Genomic DNA, 19,636 nt, shown 5'->3' with positions numbered 1-19,636 from the left:
AATTCCCATTCAAAGATTATATAAAGTGCAGAATTAACAACTCAATTAATCCAAAAACTCAAATTTTAGAAGCAAGAATCAAATCAATGCATCAATTCGAGGTCCATAAACTCCTAACTACAAAGAATTATGCAAACATTGTGACAGAGAAAGAGAAAGAAGGAGAAGAAGAGAAGAAACTCAGAGAATCCATCTCCACGAGCTTCAGTCCAATCCCTCTTCTTGAAGATTCGAAGTTCAACCCCAATCCTCTCTCTCACTCTCTCTCAACGAGAATCTAATAGAAAAAATAGAAAATGAACAAAAGACCCTGAGTTCTAAGCTTAATCAGGTATTTATAGAAATTCCTGATTGAGTGCGTTGTCACTTTTCTCCATAAGAGTGGCTAGGCAGAGGCTCATGTGATTCTAGAAGTCTGGAACTATCACTTTCGCTGCTAAGAGTTGCAACGTAGGAGGTCGAGTGGTTGTGCGTTAACACTTTTATGAGTAAAAGTGGCCACGCATAACCACTCAAGTTGAGGACTCTCTGGAACATCCACTTTCATTGATAAAAGTGATACGCAGGGTTTTCTGAAATTTTTCCTTCTCTGGAACGCTCACTTTTATTGATAAAAGTGGTTATGCAAAGCTTGTTGATTCTAAGGCTTCTCTGGAACACTCAGTTTCAATGATAAAAGTGGTTACGTGATAAGTCTGTAATGAGGCCTTGTTTTACAGTCCATTTATTCATATTTGACCTTTATTTTAATTAAGTTTTACACTAATTTATTTATTAATTGTACAGTTTGATATAAAGAGGCCACAAGTAGATTTTGGGTGCATTTTGGGCCCAAATGAATGGGCTTAAAAATATCACAACAATAAGCACGCGCAGTGAAGCACGGGGGTGCTTTGATGTAATGCACGACCGTGCTTGTTTGTGGTAGTCACTTTTGCAATTTTAAAAGAGTTCAGATTATATAAATAAGGGGAGGAAGGCATCGTAAAATCTTCTTCTTCTTCTTTTTGGCTGAGCACGAATTTACACATAACTTTCCCTTCGAGATCTCAGATCATTTCCACTCCTCTTGTACGAATCGTCAGCACACTCTTGGCGGGACTGTAACTTCAAGTGACCATACTTGAAGACCGAAGATTCATCTCATATTCTAGTTTGCTATATCTCTTCATTATGGATATGTTATTTACTGTTTTAGCGCTTTCTTTCTACATGAGTAACTAAATCCATAGCTAGGGCTATGGGGATTATTATTTATGAATTTATGAGATTTTGATAATTGAATCTAAATTTGATTTCCATTTCGTGATTAGAATTTATCTTATTGCTTCTCACTCTTAACCCTGATTAATTACATCGTCAGGCGATCGTACCTCGATTAATTAATAGATCTATAGGATAAAACAGGATGAAAGATTAGGTAGACCAAACCAATCTCCTTCTTCTAATCGTTATTGAATTAACAAGTTCATAGGCTCCCTAGGCTTTCTTAAATTTATATCTTGCATGACCATTGAAGGTGTTAATTTAGAGAAAAGAATATTAATATTGCATGGCCATTGAATATTAATAGTATTCGTATGAATGATTAGTAATTACAAGAAAATCAGATTTAGATCTAATTAGAAAAATAACATAAAGGATTGAATGAGAACACCCATATGCCCTAGGTTTCTTTCCGATAAGTGTACCCAAGACGTGCTTTGTGTTTCTTGCTCTTAGTTTTATAATTGATTTTCTAAATTCTTATGTTGATTATTCTTGCATATTTGAAGCTCAAACAATTAAATTAGGAAATTCTTAGTAATTGGTAAACAATCCTTGTGGGACGATAATTTGGGAACTTAATTTAAAGAACCCTTTATTACTTCTCGATAGGTACACTTGCCCTCCGAACATTATGCCCAGACTTCACTTCTTTTTTGAGCTCTGGAGTGATCACTTTCACTGACAATAGTGATCACGCCCGGCCTGCATTCCATTGTTCTTGTATTTTGGAGTCTAGAATTGTTATTCTTCCTCTTCCTTTCCATTGATCTTCCATTTCCATGACTTTTGCTCAAATTATTCCTACAAAAATAAGATTAATTTCTTAAGATCTAAGCAGAAATTCCACAAATGCTAAAATAACTACATATTAAAAGAAAACCTTCAATCTTTATCTTTTTCTAAGTTTTTCTTCTTTTTCTAACATTTTTTTTTATCAAATGGGTTAGAATTACACTAAAATATTAGTCAAAATATGGATTCATCAGTAGCGCTGCATCAGTTTGGCTCTTGTTGTAGTTGTCATCAGTAGCGCTGCATCAGTCTTCTAACCTAAAGTTCAGTATTTTCTACCTTTTATCACTCAATACATATACATCTCAAGTAACTTAATTATAAAGCTTCTTAGTGTTGTTCTAATTCATGACTTTTGCTAAGAATTTGATTCTAGTGATTTTAAATAAGTTCATAACTTTTAGTTATTTTGTTAGTCTAGGTCTTAGTGGTATGTCTAGACTATTTAGCTATAGTTTTCAAGAAATGTAATTGTTGTTTGTAAATTTGTATTTTGAGTTCCATGGAAAGCAACTGTTTTACTTATATAATTTTTGGATTATATAAAAATACCCTTGAGGTTCTATTATTCTATGAGATGTTGAAGTTGATTTCTTAAAAGTATATCTTTTGTGATATATATTTTATCTCATAAATAAATCTATGTTAGGAGCTGTGATGTATGATGTTATTAATCCTTTATAAAAAAGTGGTCATGACAGTTACTTTATGCTAAGGTTGTCATAGTTCCTTACTCTCCCTTGGGTGAGAACTAAGTCATATTCTTCTGTCAAGATTTCTAATCATGCAAGGATTGACTTGCTTTACTTATCTTTATCTCTCATTAACTTCTTCCTTTTCAGCTTGGTTAAGGCATTAATAACTTGTACTTTGACTTATCTTTTGTGTGGAATTAACCGTGCAGGTCTCCTTAATTAGGTCTTTAGTTTGTTGCAAAAATTTCCACCAAATTTGGTCAAAATTCACGTTGAATCATGGCTTGCTTTGCAAGATTTTTGTGCAATTTTTCCTTAGGCTTTTCGGGCTCCTCTTTGCACGTCCAAGGTACTGTTCCACTAGACTAAATACCATAAAATATTTCAGCTTTCATTCATTCATTTATTTGTCCTAAAAGGTCACTATTCCAAAGCCTATTTTGGACTATTTCTTTGTTATGACTAATTTTGTAACTTGTGTTTTAATTTTAATTTTTGTCTCTTTAAAATTAAATATAATCCTTATATATTTCACTTTAAGTAATTAAAAATGAACAAATAATTTTAAAATGTTAATTTTAGAATGAGAGAGAGAAAGAAAAGAAAATAGAGTTTTCTCTTCTCTTGTGTGGTTTGACGTGAATAAAGAGATTTGTTTCCAAGATTTTTTAAGACTCTTTCTTTGACCCATTTTGACTCTTCCTTGTCCTAATTTCTACAATAGTTGTGAATTGTGATGATTTGGGCCTAGTCCAAGTAATTTTTTTTTTCAAACCAAAGAAGGTTGAAAAAAAAAATTTCAATGGTTCTACAATTGATGCTTAAGTTATAATTAAAATAAATTACTTGCACTAAATTAATTGTTATTACAAAATATATTGGAAACTAAACTTTGAATCATATTAAAAATATTCTTTTAAAGAATAATTAATCTCACTCATAAGAAAATAATTAAATTAATGTGTATACTTAAAATTAATTTAAATTATACGTATAAACAAAACAATTAAATTCTCATATCAAATAAAATAGTAATCTTATATAATTTACATACATAATAATTATGAATTAACTAAATATATAATACTAAAATTTTAGGAGATTACAAATTGTCCCTTCTTATTGGATTGCATCACACTTGTAAACTTAATTTTGAATCTATTTCACTAGTTATGTTTTTATTTTTTATTTTTTATTTTCTAATTCAATTAAAAGAATATAATCTTTATTTAAATAAGAATGATAAAAAATTGAATGTTGCAGTTAAAAATTAATAAATATTATATTTTTATTAATAATTATATTAATTAAAATGCATAAAAATATTTAAAATATGTATATCATTATTTTAAAATGAAAAAGGATCTTCTTATACCAGTTTAAAAACTCTTACACTAGTATAAATTTAAAAATTCTTATATCCAATCCAAACTTTTTATTTAACTTAAATCTAAAGGTAAAATAATAAATTATAAGTAACCTATTAGATCAAAGTTAAATCAAAGACTCAGATTAAGAGTTTTTAACCTTACAATATCTTACTCCTTTTAAAATTTATTTTTAATTATTTAACAAACACTAAAGAATACTATCCTTAGAAATGAATCATTATCATTCTATTACAATAATTAGCATTATCATCCTGAGAAACATCCTTGAATCGAAAAGGGAATAGAAAAATGTGCACCGAAAGCCAGGCTTGCAAGTCTAAGGCTTTGATTTTATTCCTCGCTGGGGGAAGAGCTCCCTGGGGTGAGTCAAAAAGAACAATCTTAAGTATCAAAGCCACACTAGGAAAACTGAAACTTTCGGCCTTTCGCGTTTGCGCGCGCGCACACATACTTTTTCTTGTTACCCTCAGACACCTCACACCTAATCTACCTATGATATGGAGAACTCTGAGCTCTTCCAATTCTTCACAAACACCCACGATTCCTTCTTCAACTCTGCGTTTTTCGGCTTCCCTTCAGCATCAACGATGCCACATAGCTTCTGTAGCTCCTCTTCTTATTACCCTGTGGAAGCATCTGATGCACCATCTCATCATGATAAAGCTCTTGCTGCTTTGAGGAACCACAAAGAGGCTGAGAAAAGGAGGAGGGAAAGAATCAACTCTCACCTCGACAAGCTTCGCACTCTTCTTCCTTGCAGTTCCAAGGTATATATTAAAGTATACATATTATATGCACTTCATTAAATGTTAAGTTCATCTTTTTCAGTTCATACATATAGTGATATATCAATCGTTAAGTTTTTAAAACACAATTATTTCTTTTTTGTTAGTTATTTTTTGAGAGCATTTTAAAGAAAAAATAGTAACTTTAATGAAAATAATCTTTTGCCAAACTACTTCTCTCTCCCTCCCAAAGCTGTTTGTTTGCCAAGAAAAAGAGTAGGAAAGGGCATAACTTATATGCACCCGACCAGACTATAACTATCACACACTCGTAATTTAAACATGTAAAATTCTATAATATTTATTATTTTATACACACATTTCAAAAATATTTCTTAAAAATCCACGGAACTATTAAAGATACATTTAATTAAGATGTAAACAAAAAATATATTGTCGAAACTGTAAGCCACTATGGCTACATAGCATAATCATTGGAAATAATCGAGCTTAGAAAATTTGCGTATGGACAAACGAAAAAGAAAACCGTTACTGACTTTCCAGGAAACTAAATGAATAAAGGCTAATAAAATTAATCATCCAAAGTAGAATAATTTTCCCTTTTCTTCCTCCCTAGGATTCTCTCACGCTTTTCCGAATGCTCAAGAAAGACAACATTAATCATATAATTGAGTAAGGAAAAGTGAAGTACCTTTTTCTATTTTTTTGGTTCAGACAGACAAGGCTTCACTTCTTGCGAAGGTGGTCGAAAGGGTGAAAGAGTTGAAGCATCAAACATCTAAAATCACCGAATCTGAAACCTTTCCTTCGGAGACGGACGAGATGACTGTTGTGTCCACCAGCGGTGACGGGGATGGAAGGCTCATATTCAAAGCCTCTCTATGTTGTGAAGATCGCTCTGACCTCATCCCTGACCTCATTGAAATTCTTAGGTCCTTACATCTCAAAACGCTCAAAGCCGAAATGGCAACGCTTGGTGGAAGAACCCGCAATGTTCTTGTCGTCGCCACTGATAAAGATCATAGCGTTGAATCCATCCAGTTTCTGCACAACTCGCTCAAGTCTTTGGTAGAACGCTCCGATTCTCGCGACCGATCCAAACGCCGCCGTTTCTAAGACCCAAAGTTCATTGCTTAGACCCTGATGAAATTAAAATTTTAAATTGCAGTTGCAATTATTATTATGTCATGTCATTTTAAACTGTAAAAGATTACATACAAGCAGCATTTCAAATTCTGGTCTATAACAACAATTTTTATTGCAACCTCGAAGATTTTAGATCCCCATTAATTGTATGACGCTCGCAATTATTGTCACAAAAAAATTTAACAGCATAATCTCGAATATATTTATAAATATAATTTTTATTACCTATAATTTTGTAATTTTAATGATCATTAAAAATATCTTTAAAATGTATATTAAATATGTATTAATTTCTCTTGGAGTAACATTTGCTGCATCTATTAAAAAATAAATAATTATGACATATCTCTCAGTGCAGATGTAATTTAATTAAAATACTGCAGACCAATCAGACTGTAGTCTTGCAATTGCTATGCATCTGTAGAGACTTCTAAAATCTATGATCTGGATCGATTTGGAGTTGCGGAGAGCAATTATTAAATCATTTTCATTTAATTATTACATTACTTCAAATTCCAGATTTTTTATCTAAATAAAATAATTTTAAAAATTAATTATATGAATGTCTTCTTTTAAAAAAAAAATTATAAATTTGTCCTAAAAATGTTATAGTTGAAGTTGATTAAAATCGACTTTGGTAAATATTTGAAATTCTTTTAAATCAAAAGTCTGACTTTCAATAATGTAAAACTTACTAAGAAGTTAACTTTAATCAACTTACGTAGATTTGAGCTAGGCTTAGTAAAAAAGTCAATTTAAATTGACTTTTAATATGTGCAAAAGTCGATTTTAATAAATTTCTCTTTAACATTAAAGTTGATTTTAATATATTTTTCTTTTACACAAAAGTCGATTTTAATAGATTTCTTTTTAACGTAAAAGTTGATTTTAATATATTTCAGTTTCGACAACCACTTTACATTATCATTCCATTCATCTTCGCTTATAAATAAACACAGAGGTTCCAAAGTTTGCATCAAATTATTTGAAAAATCAACCAATTAAGTGCATTTTCAATAAAATAGGAGAGAATGATGTTCATGTGCTTATATATTATAATGGTGAGATTGTAAACACAGTGGAAGGAGAAACGTTTCGTAGCAACTATTAGGCTTGGTTAGTTGTCCGTCCCCCAATTACTTTGCTACAGTTGGAGAGCCGAATATTGGAGGAGTATGAAGGAAACAATACACAAGTGTCAAAGGTTTTCTACAGGATGTCAGTTGATATTGGGCAAAATGGTATTTGATATAAAAAGTGGTTAATACGGAAAGATGAGCACATCAATCACATGTTTAGTTATTTTAACTCATTTGCTGAAGCTCATACAATAGAACTTTTCGTCGAATTATAAGGTGATCATTTTAGCTTTGGAGGCTCAGTCCCAGATCCATCACCTTCTGTATCAAATGTAGGTCCATTAGTTGAGATGTCCCACCATGACATGCACAATTCACATGATGAGGTAGGTTTTCCAAGTTTCGAGCACTTTGTTAAAGACATTAAAAATCTATTATCTCTTAATCCACAAGAAATGAGACAAGGTAGCTTGGTCAGAGATTTTGATTTTGTTGTGGCACAATAGGATACTGAGAATGATGAAAAAGAGGACATTGATGATGATGAAGATGAACAGTTGTGTGATGTGCAGAATTTGGATGAACATTTGATATCGCAATCTCAATTCCAATCCTAATCTCAAGCTCGACATCATCCTAGTCACTACTCAACAATTGATTTAGCTGCAATGGATTATACTGTGAGTGAGTCTAGTTCAAGTTCGAGCATAGGGCGAGATAGTGATTTGTCACTCTCTAAAAATGAAGTGACGTTTGCTGTTAAAAATTACAGCATCTGAAGAGGTGTTCAGTATAAATTTTATGAATCTACCTACATAAAATTTTATTACAAGTGTGTCAAGTTTGGCATTGACTATAATTGGAGTATACGTGTCATTTTCTGCCAGAAATTGCAGTTATGGGAAGTGCAAAAATTGACAGGACCACACACATGTGTCTTTCTAGAGTCTATGAATCAGCATGCTCAGATGGATTATAATATTATCTGTGCTTACATATATCCCATGATCCAAGTAGATCCGATGATAAAAATCAAAGCTCTACAAGCATTAGTCGAGTTAGAGTTGAGGTTCAAGACAACATATAGAAAAGTGTGGCTTGCTAAACAGAAAGCTATTGCTATGATATATGGAGATTGGGAAGAATCATATAATGAACTTCTAAGGTGGTTGGGTGGCTTGTAGTCTTATATGCCAGGTACTATTGCCCAAATGCAAACTAGACCAGACTATATTGGTGATGTTGTAGATCATAGTTACTTTATGTTTCATCGTCTTTTCTGGACTTATCCACTATGAATAGAGGCATTCAAATATTGTAAAAAATTGATTTCAATTGATGGGACACACTTGTATGGCAAGTATAGTGGAACATTATTGATGGCAATTGCCCAAGATGGCAACTCAAATATCTTGCCAATAGCATTTGCAGTGCTGGAGGAAGAGACAAAAGAAGCATGGTCTTTTTTTCTTTGAAATGTTCGTCAGCATATGACACCACAAGAAGGCATACTTGTCATATCTAATAGGTATCATGTTATCAAAGTAGCTCTAGAAGCAACAGATAGTGGGTGGTGGCATCCCCCTTCAGCCTATCATGCATATTGTTCACGACACATTGTATCAAATTTTATAGTAAAGTTCAAGAACAAAGATGCAAAGTGATTATTGTTGAATGCAACATATGTGAAGACTAAACATTATTTCTTGTACTAGTTTAGAGCATTGGGTGATGTAGATCCCGCGATGTGTGCATGGGCTAACAACATACCGCGTGCAAAGTGGGCTCAATATGCTGATGAGGGTTGTCGCTTTGGGCACATGACTACTAATCTATTAGAGTGTATGAATGCGGTCATGAAAGGTACTCGTAATCTTCCCATTACAGTTGTGGAGGGAGAGACAAAAGAAGCATGGTCTTTTTTTCTTTGAAATGTTCGTCAGCATATGACACCACAAGAAGGCATACTTGTCATATCTAATAGATATCATGCTATCAAAGCAGCTCTAGAAGCAACAGATAGTGGGTGGTGGCATCCCCCTTCAGCCTATCATGCATATTGTTCACGACACATTGTATCAAATTTTATAGTAAAGTTCAAGAACAAAGATGCAAAGCGATTATTGTTGAATGCAACATATGCAAAGACTAAACATTATTTCTTGTACTAGTTTAGAGCATTGGGTGATGTAGATCCTGCGATGTATGCATGGGCTAACAACATACTGCGTGCAAAGTGGGCTCAATATGCTGATGAGGGTTGTCGCTTTGGGCACATGACTACTAATCTATCAGAGTGTATGAATGCGGTCATGAAAGGTACTCGTAATCTTCCCATTACAGCTATAATTAAGTCAACATATTATCGTCTTATTGAGTTGTTCATAAAAAAGGGAACTAAGGCAAAGGTGCAACTTGCTAGTGGCAAAAAAATTTCACAGACATTGTTAAATGCAATTGAGGAGCATAGGAAACACTTTGGGAATATGAGTACCACTCGAGTGAATCGAGATGCGTTAGAATACTTGGTGTTTGAAAGAGATAACATGGGAAGTCATGGTCAACGGGAATTCAAGGTGCATTTAACAGAACAACGGTGTGACTGTGGAGAATTTCAAGAGTTGCATTATCCATGTCGTCATGCACTCGCTGTGTACTCTAATGCTCGAAGAGATTGGACTTCTTTTGTTCACGATGTTTACACCATTGAGTCCGTGTTCAATGTGTACAAAGCATAATTCTCTTCAATTCCTAATGAAGATATGTGGTCACCATACACTGGCCTTCCTATACGACCAAATCCTACACTTAAGTGAAGTCTTGAGGGTCAACCAATTTCAACGAGGTTTCACAATGAAATGGATGAAAATGATTTGAGCCAGGGAAAACGATGTTGATTTTGTAGGGGTACCGGTCACACTAGATGGACATGCCCACATGCTCCATCCTCTAGCCAAAATAATTGATTTATTGTATTATATTGTAAAAGAATTCTCAGTGTTAAGTTTAATATGTCGCAGTATATCTGTTGTTTATCATTTTTTCCCTGTGTAGTAATTGTAATAATCTGTTGTTTATGTTACTAGTTTTTCTAATGAATATATATTTTCTATCAGCTTATTGTCTACTACAAATAGATTTATTTAACCAAGCTAAACTAATCATATATAAAAATGATAAATTTCACATTACATTTAAACTTAAAGCAAGTTAAACATAAATTTCTTACACCACCATGCTTGAATAAAAAAAAGACAAAAGTGCATAATTAAAATGATACATATCGATCTAAAACACTATGAGCCATGCCTATTGCATCTAGGGCCAACGATGTCACTTTTTATTGCACAGCGACAATATACAATCTGTCGCACTGGTCTATGATTTATGACTTGTTCCTCCTAAGACTCATCATGGTCATCTGCTTCTTCCTCTTGGTCATTGAGCTCATCTTCTTCCTCTTGATGCGTTGGCAATGGTTAATAGAAATGATCTGGTGGTTGAATATCTTGAACTGGTGCACGTGTCACAAATGAATGTAGGCATGTCGTAACCTCAACATTTGAAATGAAAGGTGGACTGAGAGATATATGTTGTGCAATATCATCCTGGGCTAGACTTATGACAAAATGTTGCGTAAAACTTAGAGTAAGAAAAGAATTAGACATGAATTGATGACTAGGACCTGCCATAAACTGCTGCCTAGGAGTCATATATGGTTCGCTAGGGCTCGGCATGAACTGGTGTTGAGAAGGGCCAGACATGTATTGTTGTTGGCTAGGTCCTGACATAAAGTGCTGGCTGGGTTTATGGGTGTCAGATGGTATACGTAGTGCGATGTAGGTTGTACAGTAGGATATGCATTAGGTTGTACATCATGTGCTGGGGGTTCGGCTGGTATATACGCCTCATTGGGGTATTAGCGTCTACTAGAACGTGTACCTGCATGCAAACGACGGCTAAAAGACCGTCTATCTAGAACGTCATCAGGGTATGTGATGTCAGGTATTGGGGGAGCATGTACTGCTACAGCATCAGGCAAGTCCCTAAGCTCTGGATTCTGTAGGGCTTCATCCAATGACAAAAATCTATTAGCGATTGACAAATACCATTGGAAATACTTGACAGAGGGACGATCATCATCAGCTAGAGGATATTGAACTTGTCACTCCCTACGTGCCTCCCATGTTTGGTGATAATCAGGCCACCATATCTCTAGATCACCCCTCCCATCCTTAGCATGCAATTGATCAATATTTATTGGGCTGATTGATATGTGTTGTGCTTCACCAAATTGTCGAACTACGTGATCAACAGGGTGCCACTTAATCACAGTAAACTGTATAAGAGCAGTCATAGATGCCCAAACATCAGCCTCATCATACACGAAAGGAGGTGTAATCATCCTGATCTCATTGTTGCTGTAGGGCATCCACCTAAACTGAAATAATCAAAAACAAATATTAAACCAAAAATTAAAATTAAAAGTCAACAAAAGTTAGTAGCATACATCCTTTTTGAACTTACTCCATCAATGCCAATTGAATTAATGATCCTCCTATATCGCAATAACTTATCTGTATCTGATCTCGTTGATGACTTAAAACTTTTTCACCTGAAATGAGCATAATTAGTTTTTAGGGTGCAAATTTAACATATATAAATAACAAAAATTAATATATTCAATAATAAATGTACCTCAATACTGGTGGAAAAGTGAGAGGATGATGGTGCCTGGGGACTAACTGAGGTATTCTGTACCATGCCCAAGACTGTAGAAGAGGCAAATAACCTGCAATTTCGGTGACATTGTATTTCACCGCATGACAAAGCTCACGATAAAGGGATGCTAGAACAGCAGAACCCCAACTATAGTTTGAAATCTCAGTAACATCAGTTAAAACAGGCAGCCACTTCATATGCACCCTAAATCTTGATTTATCCGAAAATAATACCCCATCAAATAGAACCATTATGTACGCTCTAGTGTAATGGATAATAGTTTGTCCATCAGCATTGTGAGGTAATGCTCCAAATATATCTTTGAACCATTGTAAATTTACAAAAATTTTTTTTATATTTCTCTCATCAGGAACTACTCCAAATAAATCTTCACACAATGCCTATATATTCCGATCATAAAATTTCTCCCATGCTATAATGCAACCACTCACAGGGACTCCATCCACACGTAAGCCTAGCTGAAACACAACATCCTCCAAAGTGATCGTACATTCTTCGTATAGAAAATGAAATGTATGTGACTCAGGCATCCAACGTTCTATAAGTTCACTTATGAGTGTCCTATCATAATTAAATATTGGAACCATGTGTGCAACATGTCAAAAACCAGTCTGCCTAAGAAATGGTTCCATTCTTGAATTTGGAGGAACCATCATATTATAACGCCTACTTTTTAAAATTCGAGCTTCCTGTACAATAACAAAATAACATATACAACATTTAAATGAAAACATTATAAGAAAATTATTATAATTATAAATTACTACAATGAAAAAATCAATTATCATAATAATTATAAATATATTATAAAATTTTATTTGCATTCCTCAATGTAATAATTATCTTTATAACAAACAACTATAATTAATTTACAACATAATCTTAACACTTATACATCTTTCTAAACATAAAATTACAGAATTAATAATATATTAAAATAAATACAAAAATAACTAATTATAAATCAACTAAATATATTTAAAAATTAATTTACCTGTATTGACAGCTTATTTTGGCAATATGATTAACAAAATTAAGTCGATATAAATCATTATTCATTTTCCGTCATTTTTGTTGTCTATGCTGTTCTTCAATCTTTCTCTATCCTACTTTCTCTCTCTAGTCTCGGTTCTCTCTCTACTCTCTTTTCTGGCCTCGCTTTTTTCACTGATGGACTATATAATAATCGATTATAATTGTCTCCAAATATTAACAGAAGTCGATTTTAATTGTCTTAAGTGTATTATAGAAGTCGATTATAATCAATTTCTTTAGATCCACAAATCAACAACCTAAATCGATTAGAATCGATTTCAATGAAGCTTGAAAGTCGATTAAAGTCGACTTTTGTAAAGAATTAAAGTTGTTTAAAGTCGACTTCAGTTGGAGGTAATAGTAAAATTAAATTTGAAATTAAAGTTATTTTTAATGGACTTCAATTTAGAGCTTCAGAACATTTTGGTAAAAAAAAAAAACCCTTTGCGGAGCACATGCATAATTTTATTCTGAAAATGATGCATTTCTAAATCTGTGTTTGTGTATTTTGATTTTCGGGGCCTCTACATACGAAGGAAAATTTCACGGCAGACATCAATTTTGTGTGATATTTATGCCAAGTTTTGGAATTTTTTTTTATGTGATGCATGTAGATAGGTTATGGATGTGACTGATGGGTAATGGAGAAAGAAATGCAGGGTAATTACTTGATGTGCAAGTTGTGCTTGTGGCCGTCAAGGACTTGGGGCCTGTTATCTTCTGTAAAAGTAATGCTTCTGTGAATTTCCAAGCTATAGAAAATGGCATATTCGTTTCTCTTTCAACGATGAGTGGTTGTGATTCGTAATTTTCTCTCGTTGTTATATAATTTGTATTATCTTTCACTGAGCATACACTGATTCTAATAAAGAAAGCATGGAAAGAATAGTTGTTGGGAAGTGGGTGTTTCTGCAACTGAGTGTCTGTGACAGTGAAATAGCAAAGGGGTATTGGGCAGTGGGTTTCGGCCCCAAGGACTAGGAGAATGTGTTCCCAAATCAAGCTTTAGATAAGTAAAATGGAAAAAGGTGCAGTGGCTAAAGTGAGAGAGTGACCTTCACAAGAACCAAAAGGGATCTCTGCAAATTTCCATGCGTTTCATATCTGAATCAACCAGTTTTTTCTGCTGATTAAAGATGGAATACATAAGCGGATGAATACAAAACAACAAATTGGCTGAGGAACCAGCTCTACCATGCCTCCAATTGTCAGCGTCCAACTTCTTTAACATTATTTCCAATTTTCTCTGCAATTATAGATACCGATTGTCGGTAAACTCCTAATTTATTGGCGCTATATCCCCTTGCCAAACACCATTTTTTACACGGCTAAGAAACAATAAAATCGTACAATAATTAAATAATTACATAAAAAGAATAAGTGTTGAAAAATTTTATCAATTATTCACTGTTTCACTAAAAATCTTTCTTCAGCGTCTTCAAATTTAATCAATTGTATTCAAATTTTATCAATTATCTTTTAGGTTATGAAACCTCTCTATCTGGTGACACTGTTGCTTTGAACATTATTTTTCATTCAAGATTTATATTATATATGTTAATATTCATTTAATTTATATGCATATTTTAAAAATATATACTTTAAATATATAAGAGACACGTAGAGATATCTTCTACTCATGGTAAAACAAACATTTTCCTACTACTGCTGCTCTTGAGTAGTTATGAAATATAGATATTAAATATCTACAAGTTAAAAATTACATAAAAAAATAGTTATTTATTGCTATAAAATAACTACAATTGAATAAATATAAGCTTTTCATACTACTAGCTTAAAAATTCGATACATCTGCCTATGAATCAACAATAGTTGTTTTAACGATAATATATATACGTTTCTTGAAATATAATATCTACACTTTCAACTCTTATTTTATTTATTTGACTAAAAATAAATTAAAAACAATTTATTCAAATTAAATCCAAAGTAGTTATGAATATAAAAGTAATAAATATTACATTTTGAATTTAAAATTACAAAGACAAATTCATGTATGTTTTCTTTTTATTATTAAATGTCTATCTTCTTAAACATTGCATATTTTCATATATCAATGATGTAGAAAAATATTAATGTTGATAATTAATGATATGTATGATATTTAAAATATATATATATATATATATATATATATATATTTTGACAATAAAAAAGATTTACACATCAATAATACTTTTCAATTTTTATTTATTTTTTGGTTTATTCCATATAGAGTACAAGAAGGTGAGTTCATTGCGTCTGAGACTCAATATGACCAACTGTTAATGGATTCTACATATTGGTTTTCCTATTTGAAAAGTCAAACGTTATTTTAAAAGGTTACAAAAGTTTAACTTACCCATAATAATATATTGTAAGGTTGCACTCCTTTTCACCCCTACATAACCTACTTTAAATGTATGCCTGGATCACATCTAACTTATCCTCTAAATTTTAAATGTAGACAAGATCAAGAAATCCATACAAATGAACAATCCTCTTTGAAGTGCAAGGACAATATAGATAGTAAAACATTGATAGAAATATTAATTATAAGTGTTTTAATATTTAATTAACTATTTTCTAAAAACCAATAAAATTATATTAATCATAATTGAAGCACCAATATGCAAAGCATCTCATTAGTTAAAACAAGCAATTGATAATAAGTAAGAAATTAAATAATTTTAAAAGATACTCCAATAATGAATGAAAAAGGAAATAGAAAATGAAGCCTAGACAATTAGGCATTTGATGCTTTAGAAAATTTGATTAAATGTGATATGACACAAGAACAAAATGACTTAGCTTCTATTTGATAAAATACTAGATACGTTAAGTATACCCATGAATTTAAAAAAATCTGAAGTCCTTGTATACTTCAAAGTGTTTGATGAAAAGATTGAATGAACTGCCATAAGGAGACTTAGGCAAACCTAACATAGATGCCTACTAGCATAAGATCTTCCCTACTTGTGATTGATACATGGCCATTTATATATGCATAAGTCTTACACGTATGACAATTGAATGTGAATATGATAATTGAATGATTTTAAAGTCTGGTTTGACATGTGAATTGATGACCCGTAAATAGTTGAAATCATGCATAAATGCATAGACAGGTGGATTAAGGCCCCCATTGCGATTATGAGACCCTTAAAGGATGTGTATGCATGCGTTAGTGAGAATGCTTTGAGAGAATTGGCATGTAAAATCACACTATTGAGTCTAGTGACTTGCTTGTTTTAGACCTCGAAGTCATAATCAAACCTTAATTGTAATATCTTAAATTTTAATTCTCAAATTACAACATTTATTTATATTGAATCAGGATAAATAATAGAAATTTCGTATATGATGGTTAGTATGAAAATAATGTACAAGTAAATTAAAACCTTTCCACAAATAAGGTCATTTCCAAAATTTTATTATCAATATGATATGAGAAATATAATAAACTGTAACTTAATAATCATAATATGCCAAAATAATTAAGGAAATATAGATGTTAAACTTGCATTTACATATAATGAGTATAACAATTTACAAACTATTAATCAAAAGCTGTAAAACTTAAAATAACCAACACATAATCAAAATAATTAAGTCTTAGAGTAGCCATAGTCCATATCCAAAATACTAAGGACTTGGTACTAGTCATCGCCATGCCCATCCCTTAATCTCTGATAGATCCTTGAAATTTAGATCCTCATAATAAAGATGGGAGGCAAAATTGTAGCCGATGCCTAGCGCTTAGTCCCTTTAGGAAAGGAATGGCACTATGCTTCACACATGGAATTCGAAGCACTTGGGCATTGGCCTGATAAACCAAAATGCAGCTATTGCAAGACATAAGGGGATTGATGCAGAGAGGAGTTAGTGCATTGATCCATCGAATGCCCAACAAGTGGTGTGAGAAGGCAAACAGTAGCCAAGAGCCGTAATGCCTAAGTGGCTGACCAGTCGTGAAACACACCTGAGAGGGCATCCCTCGTACAAAAGGCACAAAAGATAGAGATCGCCAGAATCAACCGCAACCTCAACGCTCGTGACCCGCCTGAAAGTCACTCGGGTCGGCTTTCTGAGATTATCATGATCAGAATAAGTACACAAGTAAATCACAGCAACGGGAGTTCTAACAGTTCTGATGAATCCATATTTTTACTGATATTTTAGCATAATTCTAACTCATTTGATAAGGAAAATATATGAAGAAAGCAGAAAAACTCAGAAAAAGAGAATGAATTGAAGTTTTCTTTAAAATTGTAGTTATCTTAGCAATTGTGAAATTTTAGCTTAGAAATTAAGTTTTTAATCTTGTTTTTGAAGGAATAATTTGAGCAAAGATCATGAAAATGGAGGCTTGATGACAAGGAAGAGGAAAGAAGCAAGTCTGGACTCCAAAAACACAAGAACAAGAAAATGTAGACTGGGCGTGATCACTATTGTCAGTGAAAGTGATCACTCTAGAGTACAAAGAAGAAGAAAGCATGGGCGTCATCACTATTGTTGTCGAAAGTGAGCGTTCCAGAGAGGCAAAATATCAGGAAAGCTCTGCGTAACCACTATTGTCGTCGAAAGTGATCGTTTCAGAGAGCCTTCATCTTGGCGAGTTGCGCATAGTCACTTTTATTCATAAGAGTGATCAAGCGCAACTACTTGGGCTCTGCGTTGACACTTTTATCAGCAAGAGTGATAGTTCCAAAGAGCTCTCAATATCAGGAAAGTTGCGCGTGGCCACTTTTTCTCATAAAAGTGTTAACGTGCAACCATAAACCCTCTGCGTAGCTATTATTTCTCATAAAAGTGATGACGCGCAAATCTGAGAAATTCTATAAATACCAGAAACGCTCAGATTTTGGGGGATTCCGTTCAGTTCAGTTTTATTTTCCATTTTTCTGTTAAATTGTCGTTGAGAGAGATTGAGAGAGAAGATTGGGGTGAAGTCTTGAAGCTTCCACAAAGAGGAATCGGATTGGAGCTTTCGGCTATGACTTTTTGGAGTTTTTCTTCTTCTTTTTCTTCTTCTTTCTCTTTGTCTTCTCCCATGTTTGAGTAGTTTTCTTGTAATTAGGGGTTTATGAAACTCGAATTGATGTATTGATTTGATTCTTGCTTCTGAATTTTGAGTTCTTGGATTAATTGAACTGTGAATTCTGCTTTTCTTGCAATCTATGAATAGAAATTCGTATAGTTCATCAAAGAGGAACATTTACCAATGGAAGTTGGATTTGAATCTCTGATCTGAGTTTGCAATCAGAATCTAGGGATTTCTTAGGGATAAGGAGACCTAATTCTGCAATCTTAAGGTTCTAAGTCTTAATGCAACTTGAAATTGAACTTCACCTAAGGGATTAGGGTGGTTTAGTTGCTTGTTAGGGTCAATGAGTTAAGGATTAACCTTTGGCTACTGATATGCAAAACTGATTGTCAATTAACCAAGTTCTTAATTTTTCAGAAGCATAATTGAATTAATATTGACATTCTTGTGAAGTAAATTCCTAACTACCTTTCAATCCATTTCTAATCCCACATTGCATTCATTGATCTATTTTCTGCAAGTTTCCCTTACTCTTAATTGTTCTGGTTTACTGCTGTTAGATGTTACAAACCTTATTCAATTTTCGTATGGCTCAAATGGTTACAATTTTGTGAATTGATACTTAAAATCTAAATTTCCTGTGGAGACGATATCCTGATCTTAAAAATTACTCATTACTTGCTGCAATACTAATGCACTTGCTAGTGTTTAGATTACAAACAACAAGTTTTCGGCGCCGTTGCCGGGGAATTTTGAATTTCAGTATCATTAGTAGCAGAAAAGTAGCTAGATTGAGCATTTATTTTTGTTGTTGTTCTACTTTCAAGTTTTTTTGCATAATTTCTCTGCATCTTGTGTAGTTTTCTGCATAATTTCTGCACTATGTTTACTGCATAAGCGTTTGTTTTCTTTTGTATTTCCTGCATAAATTCTTTTTTCATTCTTTTGCATAATTTTAATTTTTGTTCTGCATAAAGTTTTGTGTTTTCTACATATTCTGTTTTGTAGCGTTTTTGTATTCTTTTGCATTTTCTGCATAATCTCGTTTTTTATTCTTCTGCATAATTTCTATGTTTTCTGTATTCATGAATTTCTGATTCTAATAGAATTAACACTGTTAGCAATAGTCAGTTTGCATATATATATATATATATATATTGTGATTCAATTCAATTTATAGTTTTCTTCCTACTAGTTTTATAATGTAGATTGAGTAATTTTTGTTTCGCTAAAATTCTGTAGTGTTAGATCACATTTAGAATTTTCTGTGAATTTAGTGTAACAAGTTAATTTTGCAGTGGTGTAATATAATTTCTGATCAACATTGATACTGTTAGAAGTAGATAGCATATATATTGTAAGCTAGTTGAGTTTTCTATTTTCTTCCTATTAGTTTCATAGTATTCATTGTATATGCGTGGTAAAAATAAGAATAAATCAATTCTGGTCTTTGATCTTGATATAGACATAACCTTAAGAAGATTGAGAAAAAAGTCTAGAGCAGAAAAAGTCATAGGAAGTGATAGTGATTTAGAAGTTGTTTATTCTTCAGAAATTCTGAATAATCCTAGAGTGAAAAGAACACCTACACCTTTGAGACAACCAAATCCAGCAATAGAGATGGCAGAGCAAAATAGAATTAGAACATTAGAGGACTATGCAATTCCTAACATGCAAGGTTTTAGTTCTTCTA

General features: G+C 32.8%; 1 protein-coding gene and 1 pseudogene across 1 annotated transcript; both read left to right on the top strand.

Annotated features, from left to right (window-relative positions):
• LOC113871588 overlaps positions 1-19,636 on the top strand; it is a 135,260-nt pseudogene that overhangs the window by 45,097 nt on the left and 70,527 nt on the right.
• Positions 4,645-6,009, top strand: LOC113872445 (transcription factor bHLH106-like). Its single transcript, XM_027509996.1, has 2 exons — positions 4,645-4,914; positions 5,608-6,009. The coding sequence occupies exons 1-2, from the start codon at positions 4,645-4,647 to the stop codon at positions 6,007-6,009; spliced, it is 672 nt and encodes a 223-aa protein (XP_027365797.1).

The sequence above is a fragment of the Abrus precatorius genome, unplaced genomic scaffold (genome assembly GCF_003935025.1).
Source record: "Abrus precatorius isolate BTA unplaced genomic scaffold, Abrus_2018 Scaffold7, whole genome shotgun sequence".
Classification (NCBI taxonomy): Eukaryota; Viridiplantae; Streptophyta; class Magnoliopsida; order Fabales; family Fabaceae; genus Abrus; species Abrus precatorius.
The sequence above is the reverse complement of the archived record's forward strand: the minus strand, read 5'-3'. Positions and strand labels throughout refer to the sequence as shown.

What these genes read in the sequence shown, in the direction of transcription:
- LOC113872445 (XM_027509996.1), top strand. Translation starts at nt 4,645, where the DNA reads ATGGAGAACTCTGAGCTCTTCCAATTCTTCACAAACACCCACGATTCC. An exon ending in TTCTTCCTTGCAGTTCCAAG is followed by an intron (nt 4,915 to 5,607) that starts GTATATATTAAA and finishes TTTTTGGTTCAG; the next exon opens with ACAGACAAGGCTTCACTTCT.